This window comes from Triturus cristatus, chromosome 4_1 (genome assembly GCF_964204655.1).
Source record: "Triturus cristatus chromosome 4_1, aTriCri1.1, whole genome shotgun sequence".
Lineage (NCBI taxonomy): Eukaryota > Metazoa > Chordata > Amphibia > Caudata > Salamandridae > Triturus > Triturus cristatus.
Window position 1 is genome coordinate 914,664,428 of NC_140585.1, and position 27,288 is coordinate 914,691,715.

Sequence of the window (27,288 nt, forward strand, 5' to 3'; positions counted from 1 at the left end):
CTGGTAGACCTAGGTCCACTTTCTCCTCAAGAGTTGGGGAAGATGGCAGACCACTGGGTGAAATAAAGGGTGACCAAAACTACCACTGGTGGGATTGACCAAAAGAAAGAGACCAAGACACCCCTCCCCCCCCCCAGGAAAGATGGAGATCAAGCAAAAGATAAAACCAAGGGTTTTCTAAAGTCTCCCAAAAACTTGTTAAGGAGGGTGGGTCCTGAAACTCTACACAGTCTAAGGGTGTGTACCAGGTTAAGAACTGGGATTACAAAAAAAGCTTGGTGTCACAATTGTAAGGCTCTTGGACACCAAACTGGGGACCTTAGCTGTTCCGACAAAAAGTATGTCTCTGGTGCACCTGCAGCAAATACAGTGGTAAGTGTCCAGATGGGATCACAGGTGAGCCCTGACCATGTCAGAGAGCTCACTAAGGCAACTCTAGACTCAGAGGGTGGTGTAGACGTACCTGCCCTGGCAGTCTGGCTGAGTAACCCAGAGAGATACAGACAACAGCCACATATAAATGAGATTAGGGTTGTCACTGAGAGACACTGGAGCCAGTGTCACCACGGTGGCTGAGCCACTAGTGTCCTCAGAACAATACTTGACTGGCGAGACCTATACAGTCCTCACTGCTGATATTCAGGCTAAGGTACATCCCATGGCGATAGTATCCTTAGAGTGGGGAGGGGTTACTGGCCACAAGAGAGTGGTAGTATCTTCTGCAATGCCTGTACAATGTCTGATAGGAAATGATCTGAAGTCCTCAGCATGGACTGAGGTCATAATAAAGACCCATGCTGCAATGCTGGGTATACCTGAAAGGGTGTGTGTGAAAACCAGAGCACAGTGCAAAGGCCAGGGCGAACAGGAAGAGGTGGAGCCTTGGATAGTGGGCCAACCTTCCAAGAGTAAGGACAAGAAGACTGAGAAGCCTTCTTCTACAGAGATCCCAGATTAGGTCCTCTCTTCTCAGTGAGAAGACCTGTCAGCCCTAGAGGGAACTGAGCCCCAGGAGCTTGGGCTTTACACGTCAGAGCTCCTGGGCCCAAGGAGACCCTCTAGGGAAGATCTGTGCCAGGGGCAGAGGACCTGTCCCGCTCTTGAAAGCCTAAGACAGCAGGCTGCTGACTAGGAAAAGGTAGATGTCAGTGTCTCCTACAGGATCTATTGGGAGGAGGGACTCCTTTACACTGAGGCCAGAGACCCCAATCCTGGTGCCACTAGGAGAGCGTGAGTGTCTCAGCAGTTTAGAGAGTTTCTCCTCACATTGGCCCATGACATCCCCCTACCTGGGCATCTTGGCTATACCAAAACTTGGAGTAGGTTGGTGAACCACTTCTGCCGGCTAGTATCTCCCAGAAGGTGAAGTAGTTGTGTAACTCCTGTGCCACCTGTCAAGTCAGTGGCTAGACAGGTGGCTATCTAAAGGCCCCCTTAATTCCCTTTGAAAGGGTAGGGATTGACATTGTCAATCCTCTGGACCCTCAAACAACCTCAGGAAACAGATGTATACTGGTAGTAGTGGATCATGCTACAAGGTACCCTGCTACAAGGTACCCTGAAACAAGTCTCCTTAGGACTACTGCTGCTCCTGCATTTGTTAAAGCTCCCATTGGTAACTTTACCACTGTGGGTTTCCCAAAGGAGGTGGTGTCAGACAGAGGTACAAACTTAGGGCATCATTAGAAAGTCCGCCCGCCATCCTTTCGTAGAATGGGACTGCCTGCCATAGGTGCGGGGGTCCCGTGGGTGACATTAGGATGCGCCCGCCTGTGAGAAAGTGCCATCTTTCCTGCATGGTATGCCCCCACTTTTTGCTAAATTGCTGAATGTACTTTGACTGAGTGTGCCCTGGACTCCTGCCAATCAGGTGCCCAGGGCCTATGTTCCTTCCCTAAAACACAAAACACAAATTGGCAAACCCTGGCCACATGTCAGCCCCTGGTAAATGGTACCCTAGGTACCCAGGGCCTTGTGACCAGGGAAGGCCTCTAAGGGCTGCAGCACCCATTGTGCCACCCTTAGAGGCCCTGTACCCTAACACACACACACTGCCCTTGCAGGCTGAGTGTCTGGGTACAAGACAAAACAAAGAGTCGACATAGCACACATCCCTGTGTGCCATGCCCACCACCTACACTGCCATGGCATACATCAGCCACCCCTCTAGCTGGGTGCCCTATGCCAATGGTGTGGGCACAGGAGCAGGAGCCCTGTGCCCCTACATTACCCAGGTCCATTCCTGGGCACTAAAAGTGCAGTGCTGCCATTTAAGAGTATATGGTGCTGGGAGCTCGTCAAACACGAACTCCACAGCACCATAATGGCAACCCTGAAGACTGAGAAGTTTTGTTATCAAACTTCTCAGCACATTAAACCCACACTGATAACAGTGTGGGATTTAATGTACCAAGCACCCTAGAGGGCATCTTAGAGATGCCCCCTGAAACCTAACCTACAATCCACATCTGTTCTGAGGCTGCCTAGGCTGCCACACAGCAAACATGTTGCTGGACCCCTGGGTAGGAGAGCCCCTGCTCTCCTGGGTCTGCAACAATGCACATCCTGGGCGAGGTGCTAAATCTCCTCCCCCAGGATGGGCAGGGGGAAGCTTCAAAGGCATGCTGCCTCTGTGAGCTTCCCCAGGCCACTGCAACCCCCCACTCTGGCGGAAAGCTTGGCCGGAAACCTCAAATAAGGACAGGGGATGTGCCAGCCCTCAGGTGGGGGAGGCGAGGTGAAGCACATCTTCGGGCTCTCACCATCTTGAAGATGGGAAGCCCTGTCCAATCAGGACTAGGCTACTGCCCCCCTCCCATAGGAGAGGGGCAGGATAGGGGGTGTACCCACCCCACGACAGGGACCCATTGGTCCCTGCCCTTCACCTACCTTATGCCCCTAAATCTAGTATTTAGGGGCACCCTGAACCTTCCTTCCCCAGATTCCAGATTCCAAAATCCGAAGAAGAGCTAGAAGAAAGAAAACCTGCCCTGCAGCTGCTAAGAAGAGGAAGACACCAACTGCTTTGGCCCCAGCCTTACCGGCCTGTCGACCCTCGAACCTGCTCCTGCTCCAACCCGGCACCTCTTGTGGCCAGCAACCTCACAAACCCCGGAGGACCTGGCTACCTTTTGACTCTAAGCCCCCTGGGACTCCCATGAGTAGAGGCTTTACTCAAAAACTACTTCTAATCCCTGGCAGCAGCCCGGAACCGCGAACCCTGCACACTCTGCGCCCGCCAAGCCTGGCCTGTGCCGGAGTGAACAAAGACCACAAGGACGACCCCACGGCGACTGTGACCCCGAGTCCGGCACCCATGGACCTCCCTCGACACTCCTGAAGAAGCCTGCAGCCTCAGAACCAGGTGCCCCCCCCAACCGCGATCAACAGAGGGTAAGATTTCCTGACACCAAAAGGCACCCCTGCACCCGGCGCCCCGCGGCCGCCTGTGCCCAATCCCGTGGTACCTACCTATCCTCCAACTACCCAACTTACCTCTCGAAGTTGTGGTGGCACCTGAAGAATCTTCGTCCCCGAGCTTGCAGTCTTTTTCTAAACCGGAGATTTCCCATTGAAATCAACTGAGCGCCCAAAGGCTCATAAGCACCCTGCACCCAGCCGCCCGAGTGGCCCTGTCAGTGCAACCTCTACACCTATCTACTTCCCCACTTGCCCTGAGTAAGTGGCCAGGAGCCCAGCTCCCACAGCCGTGTGGCCTGCTAGTCAGCAGCCACCAACCAAGGCCACCCTACCTCTCATAGGATAACATTGGGTCTAACTCTCTCTGCACCCGGCCGCCCTTGTGCCGCTGAGGGTTAACCAACTGTACCTACCTGACCCTGGGAGACCCCTGAGTCTATGTCCAGAACCTTAACTCTGCCAGTCGAGTACTTACCTTTAAACCGATAACTCAATTTTCTCCATAGGGTAACATTGACTGGCTTTTCCTGAAATTTCTTTTAAGTGTGGACTTTTCAAAACTTAAAATATTCACCAAAAACCAGCCGAGTAACGAAAACGAAAATACTCACCTGCTCTTAGGTGAGCTCCCAGTGCTGGATCTTGGTGCCCAACACTGACTCTGAAAAATACTTACAACTGTACTTACCAGTAACCCAATTTTCTCCCATAGGAAATCATTGACTGTTTTTCTGTGAAATTTCTTCGAAGTGTCAATTTCTGCAAACTTTAAATATTCTTTAAAAATCATATAATTTCTGAAAACATAATTACTTACCTGTTTTGGATAAAGGTCCCAGTACTGAGTCTAGGTACCCAGTACTGGATTACAAAAGTAACGAGAACATACTATACCTGCAATTTTCTGCCATAGGGAACCATTGACTGTTCTCTATGAAATATTTTCAAAGTGTCAACTTTTAAAATAGCAACATTTTGTCTAAAAATTAACACAGTAATTAAGTCGACTTTTCTCACTTGATTCCAAATACTGACCCAGAGCTGAATCTAGGATCCAGTCCTGGAATTCCAAAAGTAATCCTAAAAGTAATCTGTTGCAAATAACTTGAAACTTCCCTTGAACTCAATGCATTATTGTGTTTAAAATTGTGTTGCCTATTGCAACCACTTGTAACTTTCTACAAAAGTCGATTGCATATTGCAAAAGTATTTATATAAAGCATCTCATTCTGAGAAAGTATATTTTAATACCTAGTGTTGGTTCTAAAATAAAACAAGCATATTGTTTTTATATATAAACCATTGGCCTAGAGTTCAGTTATTGAGTGTGTGAGACCATTTGCTGGCTGAGTGTCTGCAACAAATGCTTTACACTGTCCTCTGATACTGCCTAACTGCTCGACCAAGCTACCACTTATCGTAAGGTTATATCTAACTTTAGCCTCTGCCTAACCTCTGGGGACTGGGGACTCTGTAAACCCTGTGCCGATTTGGCAACAGTATATACAGAGCCGCTTTCTCACACCGCCACACTAGCGGGCGCATCCTGTATTCTTGACATTGCGGCGGGCAGTGCTCTCATATTACTATGGCAGGGGGAATTGGTATGCGGGCGGGCACATAAGGGGACTGTGGACTCTGTACACCCTGTACCTATTTGGGAACAGTATATACAGAGCCACTTTCTCACATTGGTGGATCAGCGGTGGGATAGAAACTTGCATTTGTTGGACTACTTGGTTACCATCTGATCACATGACAGAACTCTTAAAATTGCCTTTAGAATTCTGATTGGTCTTTTCCAAAAATACTAAAAGTCTTGCTAGGGACTTGCTTAAGTCCCATTAGAATTTTAGAAAAATAAAAGTCACTATAGTCAGGGTAGAGGATTAGAATTGTCAGGTTAGAATGACTCAAACAAACCCAGCTATTAGTGAAAATAATAACATGGACCTGGTGGAGGAGCTCGACCTCTCACCTTACTTGCACTTGTCTTTCAAGGAATTGAAGTCCCTATGCAAACTTAAAAATATACCAATGGGCCTGCATCCAACCAAACTAGGGCTCCAGGAGCTCTTGGCGGAGTATGCTAAAGACCACCCATCTGAACATGGTGATGGCCAGTCAGATGAGGAAGGGGAAGAAGAGGAGGTGGATAATAACCCCCCCCCCACACACACTATTCCCTAGGGAGGAGAGGGCACCCATACCCTTCAATCCAAGAATTAGCATGTGGGGACCTAGAGATCACACAGGTGACTCTGGTACAAGAGAGATCACTGGGGGACCCACCAGTGAAGAGGACAGCCTTGTAAGGCTGGCCAAAAGATTAGAGCTAGAGTCCAGGTTCCTGGCTCTAGAAAAAGAAAGGCGAGAGATGGGTTTAGCACCCATCAATGGTGGCAGCAATAATAAAAACAAGGATAGCAAGGAAACTTCTGACCTTAAAATCCCCAAAGGGATTGTCCCTAAATTTGAGGAAGGTGATGATATCACCAAATGGTTCACAGACTTTGAGAGGGCTTGTGACATCAGAAAAGTAAAGAAACCTCTCTGGGGGGCACTCCTGTGGGAACTGTTCTCTGGTAACTGCAGAGACAGGCTTCTGACCCTCTCTGGGCCAGAAGCAGGACCCTATGACCTCATGAAGAAAGCTCTGATTGAGGGATTTGGATTCACTACTGAGGAGTATAGAATTAGATTCAGGGGGGCTCACAAAACCCAGACCCAGACCTGGATTGACTTTGTAGACTTCTCAGTAAAGACACTGGATGGTTGGTTAGCTGGACATGGTGTGCAGGATTTTACTGGATTGTACAATTTATTCATGAAGGAACATATATTAAATAACTGCACAAATGAAAAGTTGCATCAGCATTTGGTAGACCTAGGTCTAATTTCTCCCCAAGAATTGGGAAAGAAGGCAGACCACTGGGTCAAGACTAGGGTGACAAGGACAACCACTGGGGGTGACCAGAAGAAAGTGGTCACAACGCCTCTCCAGGGGAAAGGTGGTGAGAATCCCCAAGATAAAAAGTCTGAGTCTTCCAAAGGGCCCCAAAACTACTCCCTATGTGCCTCAACCCTATAGGGGGAAGAACTTTGATCCCTTAAAGGCCTGGTGTAATAATTGTAAGAGGTCAGGACACCTAACTGTAGATAAATCTTGCCCCCACAACAAAGCCCCTAGGGTACCCAGTACAGCTACTCCTGGGGCAGCAAGTATACAGATGGGATCACAAGTGCACCCTGACCAAATCTGGGAACACACTGAAGCAAGCCTAGTCTCCCTGGGAAAAGTGGAGTTTGCAACTGTAGCTGTGTGGCCACCCAACTTAAAGAAATATTTACAGTACCCCTGGGTGAATGGAACTAGGGTAGAAGCTCTGAGGGATACAGGTGCCAGTGTCACTATGGTGAAAGACACACTGGTTTCCCCTGAGCAATATTTGATTGGGAAGTCTTACCCAGTCACCAACGCTGACAGTGTCACCACTAGTCATCCCATGGCCATGGTGACATTGGGCTGGGGGGGGGTTACTGGCCTGAAAGAGGTAGTGGTCTCTCCAAAGTTGCCAGCTGCATGTCTGCTTGGAAATGATCTGGAAACCTCAGCCTGGGCTGAGGTTGAGCTAAAGGCCCATGCAGCCATGCTGGGCATCATTGAATTGGTGTGTGTGCAAACCAGAGCACAGAGCAATAGGAAGGGTGAAAACGTAGGTCTGGAGCCTGAAATAATGGCCCAACCAACCAAGAGAAAAGGTAAGAAGACTGGGGAACCAGCTTCTGTACAGCAAAACTTTCAGGACCCCTCTCCACAGGGAGAGGATTTGGATACCCCTGAGGGAGCTGAGTCCATGGAGCTTGACCCTGACCAGGTTGAACTCTTGGGCCCAGGGGGACCCTCTAGGGAAGAGCTGTGCCAGGGTCAGCGAGACTATCCCACTCTTGAAAGCCTGAGGCAGCAAGCTGTTTCAGAAGCAAAGGGAGATGTCAGTGGTACCCACAGAGCTTATTGGGAAGAGGGATTACTGTATGCTGAGGCAAGAAACCCCACTCCTGGAGCCACCAGGAGGGTGGTAGTGCCACAGAAATACAGGGAGTTCCTCCTAACTTTGGCTCATGACATCCCCCTAGCTGGACATCTGGGGCAATCCAAAACTTGGGAACGGCTAGTGAGTCACTTTTACTGGCCCCAGATGCACCAAAAGGTGAAGGAGTTTGTCAGCTCCTGTGTTACCTGTCAAGCCAGTGGCAAGACAGGTGGCCACCCAAAGGACCCCTCATCCCACTGCCAGTGGTGGAGGTACCCTTTGAAAGGGTTGGAGTGGACATTGTGGGTCCACTTGAACCTCCCACAGCCTCAGGGAACACATTTTTTCTAGTAGGAGTGGATCATGCTACTAGGTACCCTGGAGCAATTCCACTTAGGACTACTACAGCTCTTGCAGTAGCCAAGGCCCTCCTGGGTGTCTTCACCAGGGTAGGGTTTCCTAAGGAGGTGGTTTCAGACAGAGGTTCCAACTTCATGTCTGCTTACCTGACACACATGTGGAAGGAGTGTGGAGTGCAGTACAAGTTTACTACACCCTACCACCCACAAACCAATGGCCTTGTTGAGAGATTCAAAAACACATTGAAAGGTATGATCATGGGTCTCCCTGAAAAACTCAAAAGGAGATTGGATGTCCTGTTACCATGCCTGCTTTTCGCTTACAGGGAAGTACCACAGAAGGGAGTAGGTTTCTCACTCTTTGAACTTCTGTTTGGTCATCCTGTAAGGGGACCACTTTGTCTTGTAAAAGAGGGCTGGGGGGAAAGGCCTCTTCAAGTGCCCAAACAAGACATAGTGAACTATGTGCTTGGCCTAATGTCCAGAATGGCTGAGTACATGGAAAAAGCATCCAAGAACCTTGAGGCCAGCCAGGAGCTCCAGAAGCACTGGTATGACCAAAAAGCTGTACTGGTTGAATTTCAACCTGGGCAACAGGTGTGGGTTTTGGAGCCAGTGGCACCAAGGGCCCTCCAAGATAAATGGAGTGGCCCTTACCCTATCCTAGAAAGAAAGAGTGAGGTCACCTATTTAGTTGACCTGGGCACTAGCAGGATACCCAAAAGGGTTATCCATGTGAACCGCCTTAAGCTCTAAAATGACAGGGCTGACATCACCATGCTAATGGTAACTGAGGAGGAACGGGAAGCAGAGAGTGAACCTCTCCCTGACCTCCTCTCCTACAGTCCACAAGGTGGGTCAGTAGATGGTGTGATCTTTTCAGACACCCTCTCTGCCCAACAGCAGACTGACTGCAAGCAAGTCTTGCAACAGTATGCTAGCCTCTTTTCCCTGACCCCTGGTCTGACAAACTGGTGTGCCCATGATGTGGACACTGGTGACAGTGCACCTGTCAAGAACAAAATCTATCGACAGTCAGACAAAGTCAAGGAAAGCATCAAAGCTGAGGTCAGCAAGATGCTGGAGTTAGGGGTCATTGAACCCTCTGAGAGCCCCTGGGCTAGCCCAGTGGTTCTGGTCCCCAAACCTCATCAACAAGGTGAAAAGAGAGAGATGAGGTTCTGTGTGGACTATAGAGGGCTCAACTCTGTCACCAAGACAGATGCTCACCTTATTCCAAGAGCAGATGAGCTGATAGATAAATTAGGGGCAGCCCAATTCCTCAGTACCTTTTACTTAACTGCAGGGTACTGTCAGATTGGCATGGCCCCAGGAGCAAAAGAAAGGACAGCATTCTCCACCCCTGATGGGCATTATCAGTTTACTGTAATGCCCTTTGGGCTAAAGACTGCCCCTGCCACCTTCCAGAGGTTGGTGAACCATGTCCTGGCTGGGCTGGAATCCTTTAGTGCAGCTTATCTTGTCTTTAGCTCCACCTGGCAGGATCACCTGATCCACCTTGGGAAGGTTTTAGAGGCTCTGCAAAATGCAGGTCTCACTATCAAGGCATCCAAATGCCAGATAGGGCAGGGCACTGTGGTGTACTTGGGCCACCTTGTAGGTGGAGACCAAGTACAACCCTTACAACCCAAGATCCAGGCCATCATGGACTGGATAGCTCCAACAACCCAGACCCAAGTCAAGGCATTCCTTGGCTTGACTGGGTACTACAGGAGGTTTGTGAAGGGGTATGGGTCCATTGTGACCCCCCTCACAGAACTCACCTCCAAGAAGATGCCCAAGAAGGTTAACTGGACAGTCAGTTGCCAAAAGGCTTTTGACACCCTGAAAGAAGCAATGTGCTCAGCACCAATTCTAAAAGCTCCAGATTATGCCAAGCAGTTCATAGTGCAGACTGATGCCTCTGAGCTAGGGATAGGAGCGGTCCTATCCCAGACCAATGATGAAGGCCAAGACCAACCAGTTGCTTTTAAAAGGAGGAGAGCAGCGTTGGAGTGCCATTGAGAGGGAGGCCTTTGCTGTGGTTTGGTCCCTGAAGAAGTTGAGGCCATACTTGTTTGGTACTTACTTCCTGGTTCAAACTGACCACTGACCTCTCAGAGGGCTAATGCAGATGAAAGGGGAAAATCCAAAACTACTAAGGTGGTCCATCTCCCTACAGGGAATGGACTTTGAAGTGGAACACAGACCAGGGACTGCCCATGCCAATGCAGATGGACTTTCCAGGTTCTTCCACTTAGACAATGAAGACTCCATAGGGCAAGGTTAGTCTCATCACCTTTCGTTTGAGTGGGGTGGGGGGGGGGGTTGTGTGAGAACGTGCCATCTTTCTTGCATGGTATGCCCCCACTTTTAGCTGAATTGCTGAATGTACTTTGACTGAGTGTGCCCTGGCCTCCTGCCAATCAGGTGCCCAGGGCCTTTGTTCTTTCCCTAAAACACAAAACACAAATTGGCAAACCCTGGCCACATGTCAGCCCCTGGTAAATGGTACCCTAGGTACCCAGGGCCTTGTAACCAGGGAAGGCCTCTAAGGGCTGCAGCACCCATCGTGCCACCATTAGAGGCCCTGTACCCTTACACACACACACTGCCCTTTCAGGCTGAGTGTCTGGGTACAAGACAAAACAAAGAGTCAACATGGCACACATCCCTGTGTGCCATGCCCACCATCTACACTGCCATGGCATACATCAGCCACCCCTCTAGCTGGGTGCCCTATGCCAATGGTGTGGGCACAGGAGCCCTGTGCCCCTCAAGTACCCAGGTCCATTCCTGGGCACTATAAGTGCAGTGCTGCCATTTAAGAGTATATGGTGCTGGGAGCTCGTCAAACACGAACTCCACAGAACCATAATGGCAACACTGAAGACTGAGAAGTTTGGTATCAAACTTCTCAGCACATTAAACCCACACTGATGCCAGTGTGGGATTAAATGTACCAAGCACCACAGAGGGCATCTTAGAGATGTCCCCTGAAACCTAACCTACAATCCACGTCTGTTCTGAGGCTGCCTAGGCTGCCACACAGCAGACATGTTGCTGGACCCCTGGGTAGGAGAGCCCCTGCTCTTCTGGGTCTGCAACAATGCACATCCTGGGCGAGGTGCTAAATCTCCTCCCCCAGGATGGCCAGGGAGAAGCTTCAAAGGCATGCCGCCTCTGTGAGCTTCCCCAGGCCACTGCAACCCCCCACTCTGGTGGGAAGCTTGGCCGGAAACCCCAAATAAGGACAGGGGATGTGCCAGCCTGCCAACCCCACCCCTCAGGTGGGGGAAGCGAGGTGAAGCACATCTTTGGGCTCTCTCCATCTTGAAGATGGGAAGCCCTGCCCAATCAGGACAAGGCTACTGCCCCCCTCCCACAGGAGAGAGGCAGGATAGGGGGTGTACCCACCCCAGGACAGGGACCCATTGGTCCCTGCCCTTCACCTACCTGTAACGCACCTAAATCTAGTATTTAGGGCCACCCTGAACCTTCCTTCCCCAGATTCCAGATTCCAAAATCCGAAGAAGAGCTAGAAGAAAGAAGACCTACCCTGCAGCTGCTAAGAAGAGGAAGACACCAACTGCTTTGGCCCCAGCCCTAGCGGCCTGTCGACCCTCGAACCTGCTCCTGCTCCAACCCGGCATCTCTTGTGGCCAGCAACCTCACAAACCCCGGAGGACCTGGCTACCTTTTGACTCTAAGCCCCCTGGGACTCCCATGAGTAGAGGCTTTACTCAAAAACTACTTCTAATCCCTGGCAGCAGCCCGGAACCGCGAACCCTGCACACTCTGCGCCCGCCAAGCCTGGCCTGTGCCGGAGTGAACAAAGACCACGAGGACGACCCTACGGCGACTGTGACCCCGAGTCCGGCACCCATGGACCTCCCTCGACACTCCTGAAGAAGCCTGCAGCCTCAGAACCAGGTGCCCCCCCCAACTGCGATCAACAGAGGGTAAGATTTCCTGACACCAAAAGGCACCCCTGCACCCGGCGCCCCGCGGCCGCCTGTGCCCAATCCCGTGGTACCTACCTATCCTCCAACTGCCCAACTTACCTCTCGAAGTTGTGGTGGCACCTGAAGAATCTTCATCCCCGAGCTTGCAGTCTTTTTCTAAACCGGAGATTTCCCATTGAAATCAACTGAGCGCCCAAAGGCTCAAAAGCACCCTGCACCCAGCCGCCCGAGTGGCCCTGGCAGTGCAACCTCTACACCTATCTACTTCCCCACTTGCCCTGAGTAAGTGGCCAGGAGCCCAGCTCCCACAGCCGTGTGGCCTGCTAGTCAGCAGCCACCAACCAAGGCCCCCCTAACTCTCATAGGATAACATTGGGTCTAACTCTCCCTGCACCCGGCCGCCCTTGTGCCGCTGAGGGTTAACCAACTGTACCTACCTGACCCTGGGAGACCCCTGAGTCTATGTCCAGAACCTTAACTCTGCCAGTCGAGTACTTACCTTTAAACCGATAACTCAATTTTCTCCATAGGGTAACATTGACTGACTTTTCCTGAAATTTCTTGTGTGGACTTTTCAAAACTTAAAATATTCACCAAAAATCAGCCGAGTAACGAAAACGAAAATACTCACCTGCTCTTAGGTGAGCTCCCAGTGCTGGATCTTGGTGCCCAGCACTGACTCTGAAAAATACTTAAAACTGTACTTACCAGTAACCCAATTTTCTCCCATAGGAAATCATTGACTGTTTTTCTGTGAAATTTCTTTGAAGTGTCAATTTCTTCAAACTTTAAATATTCTTTAAAAATCATATAATTTCTGAAAACGTAATTACTTACCTGTTTTGAATAACGGTCCCAGTACTGAGTCTAGGTACCCAGTACTGGATTACAAAAGTAACGAGAACATACTATACCTGCAACTTGAATTTTCTGCCATAGGGAACCATTGATTGTTCTCTATGAAATATTTTTAAAGTGTCAACTTTAAAAAAAGCAAAATATTGTCTAAAAATCAACACAGTAATTAAGTCGACTTTTCTCACTTGATTCTATGTACTGACCCAGAGCTGAATCTAGGATCCAGTCCTGGAGTTCCAAAAGTAAACCTAAAAGTAATCTGTTGCAAATAACTTGAAACTTCCCTTGAACTCAATGCATTATTGTGTTTAAAATTGTGTTGCCTATTGCAACCACTTGTAACTTTCTACAAAAGTCAATTGCATATTGCAAAAGTATTTATATAAAGCATCTCATTCTGAGAAAGTATTTTAATACCTATTGTTGGTTCTAAAATAAAACAAGCATATATTTTTTATATATAAACCATTGGCATAGAGTTCAGTTATTGAGTGTGTGAGACCATTTGCTGGCTGAGTGTGTGCAACAAATGCTTTACACTGTCCTCTGATACTGCCTTACTGCTCGAGCAAGCTACCACTTTAGAGAGTAAGGTTATATCTAACTTTAGCCTCTGCCTAACCTCTGGGGACTGGGGACTCTGTAAACCCTGTGCCGATTTGGCAACAGTATATACAGAGCCGCTTTCTCACACCGCCACACTAGCGGGCGCATCCTGTATTCTTGACATTGCGGCGGGCAGTGCTCTCATATTACTATGGCAGGGGGAATTGGTATGCGGGCGGGCACATAAGTCGGGCGGATCGCCAACGCCATGCGGGCGGTGGCGATCCGCCCGACATGCTAGTGGGCCCATAAATGTCTGGTTACCTGAAACACATGTGGGCAGAATGTGGAGTGACATACAAGTTCACTATCCCATACAACCCACAAACAAATGGCCTTGTTGAGAGATTCTACAAGACCACGGAAGGTATGATTGGTGATCTCCCTGACAAAAATCAGAAGGAGATGGGATGTCTTATTGCCATGCCTGCTTTTTACCTACAGGGAGGTTCCACAGAAGGGAGTAGGGTTTTCCCCATTGGAACTTCTGTTTGGTCATCCTGTAAGGGGACCATTATGTCGTGTGAAGGAAGGCTGAGAGAGGCCTCTCAAAGAGCCTAAACAGGACATTGTGGATTATGTGCTTCGCCTTTGTTCCAGAATGGCAGAATACACAAAAAGAGCAATTAAAAACCTTGAGGCCAGCCAAGAGCTCCAGAAGCTCTGATATGACTAAAAGGCTGCACTAGTGAAGTTCCAACCAGGGCAGAAGGTTTGGGTTTTGGAGCTTGTGGCTACTAGGTGTCCTCCACGACAAATGGAGTAGGCCCTACCCTATTCTAGAGAGAAAAGGGGAGGTCACCTATCTGGTGGACCTTGGCAGTTGCAGGAACCCCAAGAGGGTCATCCATGTTAACCGCTTTAAACCCTATCATGACAAGGCTCAAGTGACCATGCTGATGGTCACAGATAAGGATCAGGAAGCAGAGAGTGAACCTCTACCTCTCCTCTCAAGCAACCCTAAAGATGTGTTAGTTGAAGGAGTGGCCTTTTCAGACACCCTCCCTGCCCAATAGCAGAATGATTGCAGACAAGTTCTATATCAGTATGCTGTTCTCTTCTCTTTGACCCCTGGTAAAACCAACTGGGGCCGTATTCTGTATGCGGCGCATTTTGCTGGTTAGCGCCGGGCACACCTTTCAAAAGGTGTGCCCAGCACTAACCAGCGAAATGCGCTGCATTATGGTGAATGCACTGCCCCCAGGGCAGCTACGAACTCGCGATGCCCCCAGTGCAGCGGATTCATGTGAAAAGCGGAGCAGCTGCTTTGAAGCCACTCCAGAGCCGATTTCGATCCGGTTCGGAAAGCACTCCAACCGAGCCGGAGTCCTGCAGTCCGACCGAGCGAGTGCGATGCGGTCGTATGCTGCCGGACTCGGTTCGGTCAGACTCCCATAGAAGTCAATGGGAGCCGGTCGTACGACGCGTACATGGGCTACCATTGACTGAATGGATACGTCGCGGACAAGTGCGCCCCCTACAGTGGGTACGCATCGGTGCCATCCGCACCGTACATGCCTGTGTTGGGGAGACCCATGGGTCTCCCCCTGTGTCCGAGTCGTAGGGCTGTGGGTGACAGGGGGTCCGACGCGGACCCCCAAAGGCAACCACCCGGACAATTTGCGTGCCGGACACTCCGGCTCGCACAGGCTGTCCGACGCGTGCATCGTACTGGCTCGGTCGTGAATCGCATCCATTGCACGCCACGGTTAGCTTACGACCGAGACGTACGGAGCGGTTCGGACCCGGAAACGACTCGGTCGGTGAATTTCATGTAGCTCGCATCGTACTTGCTCGCTCATACAGCTGTACGAGTCGGCCGGAAAAAATGCGTACGGCTCGTGGGTTTTCCGACCGGATCGCGTTCGGTGCCCTGCCGACCCGGATCGGAATCGGCCCCTCTGTGTTTTTGAAGTACAGGCGGTAACCTGTCTGCACTTTGAAGGGGGATTAAAGATCCCCTTGCAGGCGGGTGCAGTCAGTGACTGCACCTGTCTGCAAGGGGATGTCTGTGGGGTCCATAGGACCCACTTTCCCCCCTCCAGAGCGCTGCTCTCAGGGGGTGCACTGACAGTGCGCCACGTTTGAGATGGCGCACTGTCTTTGCGCCTCTTGAGAGCTTCTTTGCCTCTGCGCGGTGTCTGTAATTTGGCGCAGGTGCAGAGGGATTTCCCCATTTGCATGGGGTATGCCCCCAGGCAAATGAGGGAACTCCCCCTGAAGATAGCGCTGGCACTTCATGTGCTCCAGTGCTATCGATATTACCGAAGGGGCCGCAAAAGCCTATGCACCCCCTTCTGTGATACCCGGGCACTACTATAATACAGCCCCAGGTGTACACATGATGTGGACACTGGGGACAGCCTACCTGTTAAAAACTAAATTTACAGGCAGTCTGATCATGCCAAAGAGCAAAAGGAACAAATGATGGACGGAATGCGGAACAATGCAAACATTCACCACCCAGTCACAAAAGATCTGGGTTTAATCCATCGTTCTTTTGCTCACCACGCCACCCCAGTTTGGACCGAGCCATATGCAAATCAGTCTTGACCCTGGGCCTCATGGGAACAGTCCAGCCTGAACTGCCAAGCCAGGTCCTCCCTGGACCGGAAACAAGCACCCTGGGACAGGTTTTGCATCAAAGCTGAAGTAAGCAAGATGCCGGAATTGGGAGTCATTGAGTCATCACAAGGGCCCTGGGGTCAGCCCAGTTGTCTTGGTCCCCAAACCTCACACTCAGGGTGAAAAGAAAGGGCTGAGGTTTTCTGTGGACTATAGGGGCCTCAAAGCTATAACCAAGACTGATGTACACCCAATTCTAAGGGATGATGAACTGATTGACAGATTAGGGGCATCCAAATATCTCAGAACTTTTGATCTGACATCAGAGTTCTGGCATATAGGTCTGACCCCTGGAGGAAAAAAGAAATCCGCATTCTCAGTCCCAGATGGACATTATCAGTTGTCTATTATGCCCTTTGGACTAAAGAATACCCCTGCCACCTTCCAAAGGTTGGTGAAGCAAGTCCTTGCTGGCTTAGAAACCTTTAGTACAGCTTATCTTGACAATATAGCTGGCTTTAGTTTCACCTGGCAGGATCACCTGATCCAGCTTGAGGCTCTGAGAAGTGCAGGCCTCACTTGTATCAAGGCAATCAAGTGCCAGATAGGGCAGGGAAAGGTTGTGTACTTTGGTCACCTGGCAGGTGTGGCCAAGTTCAGCCACTCCAACGCAAGATCCAGGCCATTCTGGACTGGGTAGCTCCAACCACCCAGACTCAAGTCATGGAATTCCTTGACTTGACTGGGTACTACAGAAGGTTCTTGAGGGGATATGGTTCCTTTGTGACTTCCCTCACAGAGCTGACCTCCAAGAAGGTGTGAAAGAAAGTGAACTGGACGGTGAGCTGTCAAAGGGCTTTTGACACTCAGAAGAAAGCAATGTTTTCAGCACTCATTCTAAAATCTCCAGATTCCACCAAACAACTCATTGTGGAGACAGATGCCTCTGAACATGGGATAGGAGTGGTCCTATCCCAAAACAATGATGATGACCATGACCAACCTGTTGCTTTCCTTAGCAGGGGGTTACTCTCCAGGGAGCAGCATTGGAGTGCCATTGAGAGGGAAGCCTTTGCTGTGGTTTGGTCCCTGACTAAGCTGAGACCATACTTGTTTGGCTCTCACTTCCTTGTTCAAACTGACCACAGGCCTCTCTGATGGTTGATGCAAATAAAAGGTGAAAACCCCTAACTGTTGAGGTGGTCCATCTTCCTACAGGAAATTGACTTTACTGTAGAGCCCAGACCTGGGACTGACCATGCCAATGCAGATGGCCTTTCCAGGTTTTTCCACTTAGATAATGAAGTCTCTATTGGGAAAGGTTAGTCTCATCATCTTTCGTTTGGGGGTGTAGGAAAGTGCCCCTTTTTGACATTGTCACCCCCATTTTTTGCCTCGCATTTGATGCACCATTGACTGAAGTGCACTGGGTCCCTGCTAACCAGGCCCCCAGTGTTATTTCCCAAAAACAAGGTAACTGTGCAATTGTTCCACAATTGGCAAGACCTTTAGCACACCTGTAAGTCCTTAGTAAATGGTACCTCTAGCACCTAGGGCATGGGTACTAAAGAGAGGGTCCCTAAGGTTGCAAAATGTACTGTGCCACCCTAAGGGACCCACCACCAAGCTCATGCAAGCTGCCATTGCAGGCTGCGTGACATGGTGCAGACAAAAGTGAAAACACAACATGGCACACACCCTGTGAGCCATGCTCCCAGACACTGCATGCAATATATGTAAGTCACCCCTACAGCAGCCCTTACAGCCCTAAGGCAGGGTTTATTATATTATATGTGAGAGCAGATATGACCCTGTGATGTCTAGTTCAATAATTAGATAGTACAAGTGAACAGGGAAGCCATCTTAAGTACATCTTAAGTACATGTACTGGGCACTGGTCCCCAGCCACATGATGGCCTCACTGAAACATACTGATGCCAGTCGTGAATATATTAAAAAATATGCACCCAGAGGGCACCGTAGAGTTGCCCTCTGAAAAACCTACCAAACTCTAGTGTACGGGCTGACTGATGTAGACCAGCCTGCCAACACAGACAGGTGGCTGATCCCCTGCAGATGAGAGACCATGCTCTCTGAGGGCAGAAACAGTATCTGCTCAGGCCGGAGGTGTTGTCACATCCTCCAAATAGGATGGTTAGTAGTCAGCATATCAAGAAAGGAGGCTTCAAAGACCTCTGCTACCTTTTGATATGTGACCCTGGCTTTCCCCAGACAGGGGGAATGCCACTCCTAGCCCAGAGCCCATTTGGCACAAGACCGGTGGGAAAATTAGCTAGCAGGAGGCGTGTTCACTATCAGGCTAGTTAGACCCCTAGGGTGGGCTACCTGAAGTGAACATGAAAAGTAGAATTCCACCAGCTTGATTTTTGGTGAAATTAGACACACCGGGTCAGGGTACTCTCCACAGGAATTGGTCATTTAGAGGGTGTAGGCACCCCAAAGGTAAGTAGAAATCGGCTACTACCTTACACTCGCCTTAACGCTCCTAAATTTAGCATGTAGGTGGCACCCCTGACACCAGGTACAGAGATTCGATGGACACAAAAAGAAGAGGACAAAGAAGAGCGAAGAAAGCAAGAGGTGATGACCAGCTGCAGACTTTTTGGCGCTAAACCCTGCCTACCTACACCTGCCCCAACAATCGCAACAAACTGACTCGTTCTGCTGCTGTGCATCTGCCAAGAACCCCGGTGGACTACCAGCACTGCACAGAGTTCAAGCAATCTCTCCTGGAGTAGAGGAGCTACCCCCTGGAGCTTGCAGGCACTAAACAGCAAAGTCTGATCCACATTTCTGCCTCTCTCTGGTTTCTCCGACACAGTAGCCACACAGGAAGAGGTCACTGTGCTCCAGGAGGTCAGATCCCTCCCCACCAGGCGAGAAGATGTCAGAACCAACCAGAACTGTACAGCACCAATACCCGGGGTACTGGACCCCTTGCAGCTACCAAAGCCTGTTTGAGTCCAATCCGGACTCCAACACCTTGTCAAGGGATGTACTCACCGTAGAGATCCACTTTGAGAGTTGGACAGCTGTTCTGATTTCTGTCCGCTCAACCAGCGAGACGAACAACCATGAGTTCCCACGACGCACAAGCCCAGCCGATCCAACCATTCTGCATTTGAGCGCCCCAGCCCGGGTTCCCGAGAACTGAGTATGCTCCCTTGCTCCTAGGGCCCTCATGAACTGAGCCTCCCGTTTGGAGCTCCTGGACTTGTCCCCAAGTCTCCCACAGCATCTTGTTTCTAGGTGGCTCCCATATCTCCTTTGGGGTGGCGCGCAAAGCTACCAACCTTGCCAGCACCTCTGCACCCGGACGTTCTAGGGCAGGTAAAGAGCAACTGTTGGTGGTACTTTGGACCTTGACTTCCTACCACCCTAAGTATTGAAGGGGACCCCTGGAAACATTTTGCAAGTAACCATGTGCAGTATATGCCTTTTTTCCCATAGGAAAGCATTACTGCTTAAAAAAGCATTTAAGTGAACATTTTACTTACCTGTCAAAATCAATATCTCGAGAAGTTCTTGTTTGATAAAAAAGGTCTTCATGTTGGTATTTATCTAAAAATATGTTTTATTTTTAAACTGGTCTTGGATTTATTCTTGAGTGCGTGTCTCATTTATTGCCTCTGTGAATACAACAAATGCTTGGCATAACTCTACCACAAAAGAGAGCATTGTTACTTGTGCCTGTGTAAACCAGTAAGGGTTGCCTTGACTCTCTACACAGTGTACCTCGTTTTAGTGCACTATATAGATAGCCAGTTTCCTACAGTGTTTCATACCTCAGTTCCACCATTTGTATACAACGTAAATATCAGGTTCTATTATAACCCAATTTAATAGTACAGAATTTACTAAGCTCATAAGGATGGAAGTTAAGGTGGCCATGTCAGGATTCATACCAGTGACCTCGAGAGCAGTGGATATTAGCATTAAACAAATAACTCACTGTACATTTCTCCTTCTACACAGACTTAAGCAATCAGGTTTTCCCAATGAAAGTGCTAACATGGGTGCCCTGTGTTCTGTCCTTAAGTAATTACAAGTTATCTGCTTGGTTATATTTTGAGGCGTCTCGCCTTACATTTTAAATCCTTTCATTCCAGTGCCATATTGTTAAGGTTTTATTAAGGATCATTCATGCGCATGCTACATATACCCTTCATAAAAGCAGCCTTAAGTAATGCACAAGTCAAGGATGCTCTCTGACATTTATTCTGTTTTCTGAAGGTTGCTTCTATCATGGAAGGGAGTACCAGAATAAGCAGACTTTCGCAGACAGCAAGGATCCCTGCAGCCTCTGCACTTGTGACGTAAGTGTGTAGTGGAACACTGAAGAATACTTTAATGGTTAAGAGCAAGAAACACACTCTTAGACCCTAATGAACGTGGACACGTGATGTGCATTTCTATCCCTAAGTTGCATAGTCTGAATCTGTATCAGACGTGGCTCAGAGGAGGATTGAGGGCAGATTCCTACCTAGCGTTGGGCCTTTCCATCTACATTATTGTTGTGTCTGTGTCTTTATGGCAAGAGTAGAGATTGTGTAAATTTGCCTGGATTGATGCAGGATTCTAATCTATACCTAGTTTCGGTATAAGCAGTCTACACTCAGTGACAGTGTTTAGGAAAATAAATACTGCAATATTGTCCATCTTTGATTCCTTGCAGTTCAGTTCACACTTCATCAGGTTTCTGAAAATTGTATTTTTGTATGTGGTTGCGTAAGTTGTTTGTCTTGCTACATGAATGTGCATCTTTGTGTTTGCAGTATGAGGTGTTTGGGCAAAATATTGAGTTTTTAATATTGTAGGACATAAATATTGTTAAAAAATATTGTTTCTACCAAAATATTGTGGGACAGAATATCATTGGCAAGAATATTGGTTTTTGTTATAAAATATAATTTTCAAGATTTTGTGCACTTCACGGCCAACTTAAATTTGCAGACCAATTTTTCCAAATTGTTATTATGACCTGTGGCCCCAAGTGCTCTCAAATTTCCAGCATTACAGTCGGTTAAAACATTTTATTAAGTACAAATAAATGTTCCTACCTGGACGGTACCTTTAGCTCAGCAGGTTCTTGGGCTCCCCATATTTTCCAAAGTTGGGCAAAACTAGTTAGAGCAACTGGTTCCCTGTTAATTCTCCATGGGCATTGGCTCCCATACTACAGATATATGCCGCCCAATGTGCCCCATTAGCATCTTATGGGACGGGTATCTGAGGCATATCCGACTGTCTGGTTTTCGAAAGGGAAGAGAACCGATTCTGCAGGAAAATCCTGGCCACCCCTATATCGACGTCACATTATATTTGCAATAAAGAGTTGGGTCTCACTTATCTGAGCGACTATATTCATACCAGACCCCCCTGTTTTGGCTGTCTATTTGGCAGGCACAGAAAGCATCACTAACAAGGGAAATTATCACTGACTGCTTAATCTGCGACAAGGGTTTATCAATTCCGCAATTAGTGTCTGTTAAATAATCATTGGAAGATATCTGTATTGGCTAAGCTTTTTCCGATACTACCTCATGCGCTGTTCTCAATAAAAAGCATGTGTAAGCACTATTATTAGCCCAGTCACAAGAAGACATGTTAAAGGTTGAATCCTTTAAGCCCACAGTAGTAACCTTTCTGAGTCTTAGCACTGTAGCTGCCTACACCAGTTATTTGTGGCAGTGCAGAAGGAACTGGGAGTTTTTTCTGTTATTCAGTTTTAGAACAGACACAATTAAATGCTTACTGAGTTTTCCCCTTGGGTTCCTACATAGTTTTGAAGAGAGAGTATTCCCTTGTAATGGGACCTCCAATCAATCTATGCTGCACTTTCTATTTTGATGTATACAAAAAACCTTTTAATTTAGTCCATTTTATGAAATCAAGAAACTTTAGGCACTGTATTGCATTTTATCGTTTTCTTCAACAGCTGCCGGATGAAGAGACTCGTATCTGCGTAGGTGTATTTCTCTGTGCAGCCGTTCGCTCACGGTGTACAATGCCTTTTTGACAAACTGATTTTATTATTATTTATCTGTGGTGGATGCCCTGTGGGCTTTTTAGTTTCTGTGACTGGCTGGATAACTGATTTTGCATTTTAGCCCCTTTTCTGATTGTAATATATTCTTTTATCATGTTGTGTCCTGAATTTCAGCATGTTAAATGAGCTTTTGCATATATTGTATTGTACTCATTTTATGCACACTTTTGTGGCTGTTCTGCAACCGAATAAAGTTATATTGAATTGAATCATTTTCAATAATGTTGTTTTTAATGTAATTTTATTTAATATAGTAGAAAGAAAATGTAATACGTTTTAGTTAATATATATTAATTTTAAGTGTTAGTATTTTAGTATAAATGTTATTATTATGATTTAAATATACTTTGTAATTTCTAGGATTTTAGTAGTTTATTTTTAAATGTAAGTAGTAATTTCTAGTGTCGTTTCGGGGTTGTAGGGGAATAGGGTAGGTAGTTAATTAAATTAGTTTAATTTGCTAATATTTTGTTTTATTATTAGTAATAGTAAGTTATATTTTAGTAATGTGTTAGGTTTGTAGGAGAATAGGGAATACTTATTATGTTAATTATTTGTTTTGTTTGATTTCTTAATTAATGTATTGTTGAGAGCTTTTGAAATTTTGTTTGTGGAATGATTTTTGTTTTTAAATTATGTATATTTTTTAAGTATTAATTTAAATTTAAATAATTTGGTACTTATTTTAAAATGTTGTATTATTTGTATTTCGGCAAGTGAATGGTTTTAGGTAATTTTATTTTATTTTTATAAAAATGTTCTTTTATATTTTTTTAAATATTGGTATTTTCTTAAATAATATCGTATTTACTTTTTCTAAGCATTGTATCTATGTATTATAATTTATGATGTATTATTTATTTTTTTGGGTATTGAAATATGTATTCTCATAAGTAATCCCTTCGAAGTCCATTTATTTTTTATTTCTATATTTAATCTAAATTTTTAAATAGCATTACTTTTATGTTTTTATACAAATATTTGCATCTGCTTACAATGTTTATTTTTTTAAACTCATAATATTTTAAATATTATATTTTGTTAATGGTATAATGATATTTCTTTTTTAAAATTTTATTGGAGTTTAGATCACATGTCTGATAGACACACACATATATATCGATATATATATATCGATATATATATATATTTATATGTGAGCGTGTTCATATCAATCTATCTATCTATCTATCTATCTATCTATCTATCTATCTAGCCATCTATCTATCTAATGTAACAATAGTGAAAACGATTTTTTTACATTATATTCATTTATTTATATACTACATATACTATATATATATATATATATATATGTATATATATATATATATATATATATATATATATATATATATATATATATATATATATATATCTGCATATATCTGCAATAACTCGCCTTCACTTTTCCTTTTGCCAAACAAACGAGCGCAGACCCAAAAGTTCTTGTGGTTAATTTATTTTAGCCGTTATCCGCCATTACGCGTTTCGGGCGATCCCGCCCTTGATCACATGACAACTCATAGGCTGATGACCACTCTATTCAAAGTGCAAGTGCAAGTGACAACAATTAATGGACATAGAAGAAACAAATCAGTACAGCGAAGAGGTACTATGTTCAATGCAATACTCACATGAATGTGAACATCATAGTATGCCATTCTTTACATATACCATAAATTTGAAATACATATATATATATGTCTCAATCTCACAATATTTGCATAAATGCAAAATAAATTTACGTTGCATAATGTCCAAAATAAATATTTAAGTGGAGGCGCTAATCCTATAGTGAATATAATTAAAGTGCAAATAGCCATGTTCCAAATATTAAAAATTCACAGGATGTTAGAAGGTGACCATACGAGGTCTCAAAATCTTATCAACCCGTTGTGACAAAATGACCATTTTCATCATAGGTCAGAATAATGTGCAAATTGCAAGAATGTTTTCAAAGTGCAAAACAGCTCAGGATGACAGTTAATAAATACTTAAATGCATTATTTCAGGTAGACCCAAACGGAAATTGTACATAATAAAATAGAGGTATAAAATATACTTTCTATTCACAATTCCTAAAATCAATCCTAAAACCTTATAAATATACATATAAATATATAAATAAATATCATCCTAAAATCTTTTGCCTTAAAATATCATTCCCTAAAACTTTTTCAATGGTGAAGATCAGATATGTACATCCTATTAAGGGGATATATATATATATTCACTTAAAAAACCATAGGTTTCACACATGTTATAGTTAGGTGGATATTTCACTCATAAAAAACCAATGAAATTCTCCCGTTATAGTTAGTTCAGATAACTATAACTCGCGCGCCCGCAATCCTGCTCATGACGTCACATATTACATCACTCATGACATGGTCAGTGGCATCACTCATGACATCACTGATGACATCATCCTTGTGATAGAGTGGCGGTCGCGCGAGTTATAGTTATCTGAACTAAAAATAACGGGGGAATTTCATTGGTTTTTTACGAGTGAAATATCCACCTAACTATAACATGTGTGAAACCTATGGTTTTTTAAGTGAATTTGCAAGGTTTTTTAAATGCTAATTCCTTACTATAACGTGTGTGAAACCTATGGTTTTTTCAGTGAATTTGTACGGTTTTTTAAATGCTAAGTTATGTATGGATTATTATTTTTTTATATAATTATTTTACAATAAACTACGTATTAAAAATTATTATTATTTTTTTTTGGTTTTTCACCGTGCGCGCACGGTGCGCGCACCCCCGCGATTTAAAAAAAAAAATTTAAATGTTTTTTTCTGCCTTCGGGGTCCTTCAGGGACCCCCTGACAAAGGCTAGGGGGTCAGGAACTCTCTACCCTGCCCCCTTTTCACGTTCGCCACCTTCCTTTTTCACTCTCGCACTGAAAACAAAAAAAATGGCGGCCGACACTTCTTGATTTCGACCGATTCGAACGTTGACTAACATGTAACCACCAATCAGAATTACGCTCGCGCACGTTAGGGTGCTCGCACGGTGCTCGCACAGTGCGCGCACAGTGCGCGCACGGTGCGCGGCTATAGATATGTATGTGCTTTTAACTGCAATTTTCTCAGGAACTACTGAACAGATTGACTCCATATATGCAAAAGGCACATCCCTGACCTGAGGACTACCTCTCTGCCAAATTTCAAGTAATTCTGTTCAGCCGTTCGGGCTGTACCTTCGACTAAAGGTCCTATGGGAAAATGCATGGGGAAAATGCGTTTTGGGACCCCCATTTTTCTCTCGGCCCCCGCTTGACGAATCCCCCCGAGACTTTCAGGGTAGGAGCTGAGCGGAGCGCCCCATTAGTTTTGAAAATTTCGCGAAGATTCGTCAACCGGCGCCAAAGTTATTCAAAATATAATTTTCAGATTTCCTATGGAAACACGGTCCTAACTATAACTATCTACTGGCGACCGCCAGTAGATAAAATATATATATATATATATATATATATATATATATATATACACACGGATTCTTCTGATAGAAGGACTCGCACTCGGAAGGTTTACACATAAAGTTTTAATCAACACTCGTTACCGAGCAGGTCTCCCGGCATCTATATACACACGGATTCTTCTGATAGAAGGACTCGCACTCGGAAGGTTTACACATAAAGTTTTAATCAACACTCGTTACCGAGCAGGTCTCCCGGCATCTATATACACACGGATTCTTCTGATAGAAGGACTCGCACTCGGAAGGTTTACACATAAAGTTTTAATCAACACTCGTTACCGAGCAGGTCTCCCGGCATCTATATACACACGGATTCTTCTGATAGAAGGACTCGCACTCGGAAGGTTTACACATAAAGTTTTAATCAACACTCGTTACCGAGCAGGTCTCCCGGCATCTATATACACACGGATTCTTCTGATAGAAGGACTCGCACTCGGAAGGTTTACACATAAAGTTTTAATCAACACTCGTTACCGAGCAGGTCTCCCGGCATCTATATACACACGGATTCTTCTGATAGAAGGACTCGCACTCGGAAGGTTTACACATAAAGTTTTAATCAACACTCGTTACCGAGCAGGTCTCCCGGCATCTATATACACACGGATTCTTCTGATAGAAGGACTCGCACTCGGAAGGTTTACACATAAAGTTTTAATCAACACTCGTTACCGAGCAGGTCTCCCGGCATCTATATACACACGGATTCTTCTGATAGAAGGACTCGCACTCGGAAGGTTTACACATAAAGTTTTAATCAACACTCGTTACCGAGCAGGTCTCCCGGCATCTATATACACACGGATTCTTCTGATAGAAGGACTCGCACTCGGAAGGTTTACACATAAAGTTTTAATCAACACTCGTTACCGAGCAGGTCTCCCGGCATCTATATACACACGGATTCTTCTGATAGAAGGACTCGCACTCGGAAGGTTTACACATAAAGTTTTAATCAACACTCGTTACCGAGCAGGTCTCCCGGCATCTATATACACACGGATTCTTCTGATAGAAGGACTCGCACTCGGAAGGTTTACACATAAAGTTTTAATCAACACTCGTTACCGAGCAGGTCTCCCGGCATCTATATACACACGGATTCTTCTGATAGAAGGACTCGCACTCGGAAGGTTTACACATAAAGTTTTAATCAACACTCGTTACCGAGCAGGTCTCCCGGCATCTATATACACACGGATTCTTCTGATAGAAGGACTCGCACTCGGAAGGTTTACACATAAAGTTTTAATCAACACTCGTTACCGAGCAGGTCTCCCGGCATCTATATACACACGGATTCTTCTGATAGAAGGACTCGCACTCGGAAGGTTTACACATAAAGTTTTAATCAACACTCGTTACCGAGCAGGTCTCCCGGCATCTATATACACACGGATTCTTCTGATAGAAGGACTCGCACTCGGAAGGTTTACACATAAAGTTTTAATCAACACTCGTTACCGAGCAGGTCTCCCGGCATCTATATACACACGGATTCTTCTGATAGAAGGACTCGCACTCGGAAGGTTTACACATAAAGTTTTAATCAACACTCGTTACCGAGCAGGTCTCCCGGCATCTATATACACACGGATTCTTCTGATAGAAGGACTCGCACTCGGAAGGTTTACACATAAAGTTTTAATCAACACTCGTTACCGAGCAGGTCTCCCGGCATCTATATACACACGGATTCTTCTGATAGAAGGACTCGCACTCGGAAGGTTTACACATAAAGTTTTAATCAACACTCGTTACCGAGCAGGTCTCCCGGCATCTATATACACACGGATTCTTCTGATAGAAGGACTCGCACTCGGAAGGTTTACACATAAAGTTTTAATCAACACTCGTTACCGAGCAGGTCTCCCGGCATCTATATACACACGGATTCTTCTGATAGAAGGACTCG

At 46.1% G+C, this 27,288-nt stretch overlaps 1 protein-coding gene across 1 annotated transcript in view; it reads left to right on the forward strand.

The window, feature by feature from the left end:
• The window catches only part of KCP (kielin cysteine rich BMP regulator), a 496,613-nt gene that overhangs the window by 258,721 nt on the left and 210,604 nt on the right, over positions 1 to 27,288 (forward strand). Inside the window, exon 22 of the mRNA XM_085653703.1 lies at positions 20,062 to 20,144. Within this exon, the coding sequence (XP_085509829.1) occupies positions 20,062 to 20,144 (83 nt within the window). The remainder of the gene's footprint in view (positions 1 to 20,061; positions 20,145 to 27,288) is intronic.